This window comes from Brachionichthys hirsutus, chromosome 21 (genome assembly GCF_040956055.1).
Source record: "Brachionichthys hirsutus isolate HB-005 chromosome 21, CSIRO-AGI_Bhir_v1, whole genome shotgun sequence".
Lineage (NCBI taxonomy): Eukaryota > Metazoa > Chordata > Actinopteri > Lophiiformes > Brachionichthyidae > Brachionichthys > Brachionichthys hirsutus.
This window is the reverse complement of record NC_090917.1, coordinates 3732611-3740967: the sequence shown is the minus strand read 5'-3', so window position 1 is coordinate 3740967 and position 8357 is coordinate 3732611. Positions and strand designations below refer to the sequence as shown.

The 8357-nt window shown below is 44.8% G+C and overlaps 1 protein-coding gene across 1 annotated transcript in view; it reads left to right on the top strand.

Annotated features, from left to right (window-relative positions):
• The first annotated feature begins 2967 nt into the window (after window positions 1-2967).
• Window positions 2968-8357, top strand: part of atrnl1b (attractin-like 1b) — a 44809-nt gene continuing 39419 nt past the window's right edge. Inside the window, exons 1-10 of the mRNA XM_068754344.1 lie at window positions 2968-3149; window positions 4075-4158; window positions 4518-4631; window positions 4778-4906; window positions 5275-5483; window positions 6336-6510; window positions 6689-6776; window positions 6985-7246; window positions 7735-7918; window positions 8009-8163. Coding sequence (XP_068610445.1) covers window positions 2968-3149; window positions 4075-4158; window positions 4518-4631; window positions 4778-4906; window positions 5275-5483; window positions 6336-6510; window positions 6689-6776; window positions 6985-7246; window positions 7735-7918; window positions 8009-8163 — 1582 coding nt within the window. The remainder of the gene's footprint in view (window positions 3150-4074; window positions 4159-4517; window positions 4632-4777; window positions 4907-5274; window positions 5484-6335; window positions 6511-6688; window positions 6777-6984; window positions 7247-7734; window positions 7919-8008; window positions 8164-8357) is intronic.

Genomic DNA, 8357 nt, shown 5'->3' with positions numbered 1-8357 from the left:
ATTCAAAATGACTTTTTTTATTTTGCACATGCACTGTAATTGATGAAATGTTATCCTTGAACCTGTGCCGATCCGTCTGGACCACGGCACGGACCTTGCCGTGCTCCGAACGGCTCACTAAAAAGTCAGGCATGATGGCTCAGCATGAATTGAAAGCAAGGGTGGTCTGCCCATTTTCTTTTCCAGTCTTCATTCGTCCATCCACAGCAAAAAAAAAAAAAAAAAAAAAAGAAGCTCTTCGTAATCCAGCAGGGGAATTCCTGTTGTGCAGCAGACCTTCGGACGCCCCTGAGCTGTGTGGGTGGTTTCAGGTCAGGTTTTGATGATTTGGGATTGTCATACTTCTCGTTTGTGTGAGACATTGGTGTTAAACAAAAGCGCTAATGGTGGCATAAGAGATACACGCACTTTACAAGGTTAGATTTTCTTGTGTGTCAAAGTTGAAAGTGTGGTTTTGGGATTTGTTCCTTGTTTTCTGCAACTGATTAGAGCACAAAGAGATTTCCTCAGCTGTGAATCAGAGGACAGAGGGGTCACTGACTCAACCCCAGATTTGCACCGGAACCTCCTGGATTCACAGGGATTCTCCCACGTTTGTGCACATGTAAAGACACGTCATCCCCGACCAATCCCCCTGAAAACAAACACAGGTTTATTCAGGTATTTCTCATCTAATCCAGACCAAAATCTAGATTAGATGAGAAATGTGGCCATGCGGCCCCTCTGACTGTAACGTCTGGGAATTTCCCCAAGAACGCTGAATCCACTGACTTTGCTGTACCTCCCTGTTGTTTTTAGAACATTTAAACCAAGAATGTAGGGGACATGGGCTTCAGCCTCACTATAGTGATGGTGCTTGTTTCTCTGCATCCGTGAGGTTGTGCACCTGACTAAACGTCAGGAGGCTATCCCGTGGCTCGAGTGGAAGAGTCGAGATAAATATTGTTCATGTTAGATCAGGTTCAACCTCTGAGGAAAATAAACATTGCGTCTTCAGATTTCTTGTTCAAATGACTCATCTGAAGGCTAAAAAAAAAAATCTTTATTTAACAATTTGAGCCTTTTCCCACCAGGTAAGATTTGTTTGGATAATGCTGCAAGCATTTCAAACCATTCTGTGGCTTGTTAAGGGTAAGTAATGATTCATTAAGTTGTGACAGAATATTTGGAAGTTATTCAATGGGAAATAAAACCCATCACACATTTACAATAGTTGCAGGCATATTCTATGTTCAACGCCTTCAGATAGACCTTTTAGGAAACAGGTTTCATTTTGAATGGTACATATTTTTAAATGAAAATAGCTGAATTGTAAAATATATGATATGATATGATAGATGAAACCGTGTTGATCTTGCATCTGATGTGACTTAGCTTTAGAAAAGGCCAAACTGAAACCTAAAAGAATTTCAAAATCCATGATTCCAAATTCTAGGGACAGTTTTAGAGTTAAGCCATGTAATAAGGCACAAACTATTGCTGAATTATTGCTCTTGGATGCAGTGACATAATGGGGAAACTGAGCTTGCTGGGAGGTTTGGGCACTTTTTTGTGGGTTCGCTCCTCAGAGGAACTGTGTAACATTGCCATCTGTAGGTGCAAATATTGAAGTCGGGACACTCCATATAAATTCATGTTCGAGGTCTGAATCAAAATGAAAAAAAAGATAAACACAGAATATTAATGAGGTTACTTGTAACTTGTAACTTAAAGTGAATTCTTCTATTACAGTGGGTAGAAACCAGTACATTTGGATGCATTATTCATGGCCCACTCTATTTTGAAAATACTAACCCTCTTTCAGAATGTCTGTGTGTCGTCATGCCACTTAGACGGATTATTACATCCAGTCCGACACAATTTTGTATTATTATTTCTAGATGTAGGTTATGAATATTGGTTTGTGTTATTTTTTGGAGGAATCGGATTAGGTCTAACCGGAATAATCACTGTTTATGTCGGTTCTAGTGGCCTTTTTTGACACTGTACCTTTAAATAGAACTTGTCCCCACTGCGCATGCGCAGACCTTGTTTAGTTTTCTCCAACCTGAGGAACTGTCTTGTGTTGCTGCGTTAGCCACATATGTCCATGGCTGCTAGCTAACCCACCGCTGGTACTTCCTGTTATCTTTCTGCAGCTACAGCCGTGCTATTTCCCCCCTGGAATATAAGGAGACGCCGCTCCGCAGCACTTTCAACGACGCCTACTTTTGAAGGTGCTTAAATTGTCGTGGGAATTAGACCAGTAAGACCAGTTCAAAGTCCTCGTTCAGTGCCCCCCCCCCCTCCTCCAGTCGGCAAAGACTCGTCTTCCAGTACCTCCATCGCACCACATCCTGCGTTGAATGCGGCGGACTTCACGCTGGATCCGGGACTTGCTTTTATTTCACGCCACATCCCGTTTGGTTTTGTTTTTTTTTTTTTTCGTCTTCTTCCGTGAAACATCTGGGTAAATTATCACGGCTTGATGAGGGACCGCTACACGATAATATGCGCGTCCCTCTTTTTAGTCTGAAGGGATTGTTTACGCATTAAAATGGCTGCTGAAGTGGCTTTAGGAACGGGACTCTTCTTGAATCAATGTAGTAACCAAGCGGAGGCTAAACTGTAAATAAGCTCCGCAGACAATCAGAACCAGAGCTTTAATCGATGTTCGGGCTTTCTTCGGTTCGGTTCCTCCAACAAGAGGCAGGGCGAAGGGGATTCTTCTCTCTCCAAATATATGGTTAAGCAAGCAGCTTTAATCCACTATTGCTTTTTCTTAGCCATTTTGCTAGCGTGCTTAGTTAAGCCTTAATTTTAAGTATGCACAACCCACGAATATGCATGACTTGGTCATAAAAGAAACCGAGCTGTCTCCCGAAGCAGATCCATAGGCCCCGGTGCTATATGTGTGTGTGCGTAGGGGGGGTGAAATGTAAGCCCAAACTCTTTCTCTTTGGACCGACATTAGCCGCTTCCAGCGACATGCGGGGCATCAACAAATACCTGGTAGCGTGCGTTTTGTTTTATTTCGTCCTGTTCGCTCACGCCTCGCCGGCGAAATCCTGTGACAAGAGCTGTCTGTCTGGGAAATGCGTCAACGGATCCTGCCTGTGCGATCGCGGGTGGGCTGGAGACCAATGTCAGCACTGCCAAGGGAGGTTCACGTAAGTCGGACCCTTGTTGTGTTCAAAAGCGAGCCAAGTGTCATTTAGAATAATGCACGTCGCTATTTTCATAAAGGAGGATAATCAGATGGAGTATGAAAGGATCCGGAAATTCAAATGTCTTGTTTTTTTTTTTTCTTGTTCGAATAGTGTTACATTACAAGTAATTGACATTTAAGACTCTGTGACTAAGTGATCGGTATTTTTTGTTTGATCTGTTGGGGGTCACTGAGCTGAGTAAATGAATAGTCGGCTATTACTGACTTATGCTTGCATCCATTCCGTAAGCCCAGGTAGATGACATTTACCACCGACCATTGCTCCTCGTGCATTTTTGTATGGGATGTCAATCGTTGTGATCTGAAGCCAACATTATTCATGGGTCTTTTAAAATGTCCTGAGTTTAAAGTAATCCCACGTCGCATTATCCATTTATAGCAACTGTCATTACAAAAGTTCAAGCTGCTGAAAGAAATGCGGAACAAACAAAACAACCCCCCCCCCCCCCCCCCCCCCCCAGTGTTGAGTCAGTGATCTTGTTGGTGTGGCCACACAGTTTCATGAAGGGGTTGCAGAAAACCCTTCTGTAATGTCTTGTTATTAGCCGTTTATAAAGGTCCTCTAACGCTGTGACGTACTCCTATGAAACATTGTTTCTGGCATCAGACCCGTGACATGGGCAGGAAGGAGGAGCGGAGGAGCCTTTTTAAGAGATGGCTGATCGAGTCCTCTGGTTTGCGGTGACCGACCTTGGGCTGACTGCCAATTATTATTTTCTTCTTCTTCTAGTGAGATGTGAAAAACAGGACACTCAAAGATACTTTTTTTTGGGGGGGGGGGCTTCCTTTCTGATTAATTTCCGAGCTGCAACTTACAAAACAAAAATGATGAAAGGTAACGGCATTTAATGATTTGTTTCTTTCAGGCTGACGGAGCCGTCAGGATACCTCACTGACGGTCCAATCAACTACAAGTACAAAACAAAGTGCACCTGGCTCATCGAAGGCTAGTAAGTACTTTTATAAGTCAGTATGTTCTAGCGAGTCTGGGACAGCACAGGGAATCAAAGTAAACTGATTAATGCAGTCAGATTACGATGCGTGCTTCTGATGCTCACTCGGCATAACGTAAAGTAGCGACGAGCACTTCTAAGGTTCCGACTGCATCTTAATCCAGTCATTAAGGGAATCTTCTTTTCTATCAAAGTGTGTTGCGGTTAATCCGTATCCTGCATGGTTACTGCTATGCTAATCCTGATTTGATGTGTGGATGGGAGAATTGTACTGAAATGAAACAAAATACATTCAATGTTAATCTGTGAATCTGAAATCTTTGCGTTCATTGTCCCCCCCCCCCCCCCCCCTCCAGCCCAAATGCGGTTCTTCGGCTAAGATTTAACCACTTTGCCACAGAATGCGGTTGGGACCACATGTACGTCTATGATGGAGACTCAATATACGCCCCACTGGTTGCTGTCTTCAGGTGAGCGGTGCCGATGGGGGGGAGTGAAAGATAACGTAGGAGAACCATGTCTTATAGCGCTGTGTAAGCGTGCAATCCAGTATCTATGAACACGAGAAGGACAGCTAGTTCTGTGCAAACAGAGACAATACTTCGTTCCTCTGCAGCGGTCTGATTGTGCCGGAGATACGAGGAAATGAGACGGTTCCTGAGGTTGAGACGACTTCAGGCTACGCGCTACTACACTTTTTTAGTGACGCTGCCTACAACTTGACAGGATTTGAAATATTCTACTCGTAAGTGTGCGGCCTCTACATTTGAAACGCTTAAGAAACTCCTTTTATATAAGCTTACATTATTTATATAATTTTTCATGATTATCCACTCGGCCAGAGCCATTCTTTGAACTTAAATAAATGTTTTAGATTTTCAGTAATGTGTCTGAATTTTTCATAGCCTGTAGTAGGTTGGTTCCCACGTGTATGTATTTCCTCTAACTGGTAATAAATGGTAGCATGCTTCTGGTTTCCATATCATCGTAGCAAACTGCTTTATTTAATGTATCACCTCTGCTAAATGCCGAATAATCACTCTCTCAATCTCCTACAAAAGGTATTAAATGGTGCATAAAAGGTTGGCTAAATGAAAACACCTTTCTGTTCAGGATCAATTCCTGTCCCAACAACTGCTCTGGCCATGGGAAGTGCACGCCCGGCAATTCGGCTGCCAGCAGAGTTTACTGTGAATGCGACAAGTACTGGAAAGGCGAAGCCTGTGACATCCCATACTGCAGGAACAACTGTGGAAGCCCCGACCACGGCTACTGCGACCTCACCGGGGAGAAGCTGTGCGTCTGCAATGAGAGCTGGCAAGGTGAGCGGGAGCCGTGTCCGACTCCCAACCCAACGGGCTCAGATCCAAACCACTGGCTTCAAGCGTTTCTATGGGGATGATTGATTTTTGTCTGCCTATACAAGCGTCCCTCTGTAAGGGGATTATTACATTAATATTAATGCAAGGGAGTTTTGGCAGAGACAGCAGCATCAAAACGTTCACATTAATTGATTAGAATGGAGCTCTGGAGAGTCCATTGCTGCTCCAGTGATGTCTGTTTGGTTTGTTTGACCCCTGCCCCCCCACCCAACCCTCCACAACATTTGGTCAGGTCTGTGGTTTACACGTAATTAGGGAAAATGACTGAATCTGCTTCATCCATGTCTGCACCAATACTGAATTTGTTCTTTCCTGGCTGTAGCCCATCCTTCTACCGTGTTTCATGGAAATCTGGCAAGCAGTTTTTGCCAAATCCAGCCAAAAGATTTCCCAAAATATCCTTGGCATCGTAAATGTTTTACTTGCATCAAAAGAAAACCAATATTTGTTTCTATAATTTGTTTCTATTTTCCCAATTTCAAAACACTTCTGCATTCACCGGTCGGAAACTACTTTTGTCCCGTCCACGTCTGCTGCGATAATTAAGCTTGGAGATATGATTAGTTAGGAGACGAGTGTAAACAGCTGTGCAGCAACACGCTGATGAAGCCCCATGGCGTGTAGTTACACAACGCCTCCAGCTGGAAGGAAACAAATATTTTCATGCGATGCAACTTGACAGAAACACCATAGCGGCCTTCACTGACACAGCTTAGCGGTGTCCGATAAATGTCCTCCTTTATCCTTAAAGTGTGCAGATGAGAATCATTTGTTTTTGCTCCTGTGTTGTAGGTCCAGACTGCTCTCTGACCGTACCTTCAACAGAGTCCTTCTGGATCCTACCGAGCGTCAAACCCTTCGGTACATCTCTTGCCAGAGCTTCCCATAAGGCTGTGGTGCAGGACAAGGTCATGTGGGTGGTGGGCGGATACACCTTCAACTTCAGCTCTTTCCAGATGATCCTGAAGTAAGTCGAGGCTTAGCATGGCCTCGAGCACATTTCCTGCTGGCAGCTTGATAAATGAAGAAACGCCGGATCACGCGACCTTACAGAAGAACAAAATAAAAGCATGCTGTGTTTTTAGCAACACAGGCCAGACAGACATGTGTTCTGTACTAAGTTCCGTACCCACAATCTGTTGCAGCTACAACCTGGAAAGCGGCATCTGGAACACGGTGCCGATCAACAGCGGCCCTGTGCCAAGATACGCCCACTCGCTGACCGCCTACCAGGTAAATGCACCGTTTAGACTCGGCTCAGAAAGGATTTGGATAACGACGACTGTTAGCAGGGGAGAAGGACAATCAATTGGAGTGAAGAGTCAATAAACCTTTGCTCGCACAAAAAGGGGGGAAAAAAAGTGGCTCTTTTCAAAGAGGACAAACTCACGAGCAACCCCTCATGTTTGAATGACTCCGTTTTCTTCCTCATCCTCTTCAGGATGATATCTACATGTTCGGTGGCAAACTGGAGGCCGGCTGGGGGAACGTGACAGACGAGCTGTGGGTGTTCAACGTACCGAGTCGGACGTGGCAGCGAAGAAACCCTGCGGTTGGCCAGCCGGCCCAGACTCAGATCTACGCCGTGGAGGGTCACTCGGCACACTGCGTCCTGCTGGACGGAGGCGAGGCCATCATGCTGGTCATCTTTGGCTACTCCCCCATCTACAGCTACATCAGCAACATTCAGGAGTACAACCTGGGTGAGTCACAGCTGACGTGTCACTTTTGTACGGCTGCTTGTTCAGCCAGAGCGTACATTTTGTTGAGCCGAGCTGAATTTAAAATGACTTAATGGCCGTTCTATGCAGGAAGAAGGATAAAGAGAGTTATGCTTCCTATTTTTAACCTCACCATTCTTGTTTTAAAAGCCGCTGCAGTCAAACTAATTATGGTTGTGGTTTAAACTTGCAATTAGTGTTTTAAAACCGCAGTTTCTAATGTTTTTCTTCCTGAAAAGCTCTTGCTAATTCCAAAACAACAAAGTTCTCAAATGTTTGTGTATTTGAGAAGCAAAAGAAGCCACTTTCACAAAGCAACTCTACATTCGCACCAGTTTTTTGATTCCTTTCAACAACAGACCTTCTGGACGAAGAGAAAATCTGCCACTAAATAATTAAAGCTTCAAATTCGATTGTTCTGATTTCTTGTGACATTTATTTTCTCCTGTTTTAAACCCTTCCCTCGTCAGCGTCAAATACGTGGTTGGTGCCTGAGACCAAAGGTGCAGTTCCTCAGGGAGGTTTCGGTCACAGCAGCACGTATGACTCAAACAGCGGTAGCGTGTATGTGCACGGAGGCTACAAGGCGCTGCCAGCTAACAAGTACGGCCTCGTCGATGACCTCTACCGCTACGATGTCAACGCCCGGACGTGGTAAGTCAACACATAAACGGACAGGAACGCTAAGCGCTCACTCTTCCTGTCTCACTCTTACTTGACTCGATTGTCATGCATATGTTCCAGGTTCATTCTGCGAGAGAGCAGCGTTCCACGATACCTCCACTCAGCCGTGCTCCTGAGCGGCACCCTTCTCATCTTTGGCGGCAACACGCACAACGACACGTCACTCAGCAACGGTGCAAAGTGTTTCTCTGCTGACTTCCTCGCCTATGACATTGGTAGGTCCCGACATCCGCCACAGTTTGAACGGTGACCTCCGGAGCTGTCACTATGCATACCATTTATACGTTGGGGGAAAAAACAACCCGCATCTCTTTCTATTACTCAGAGTCATAATTCTGACGTCGCAAAATGCTGCTGAAGCACTTTTGACTTTCCACCGAAAGAGATTCTGAGGGCGAGAATTAAAATA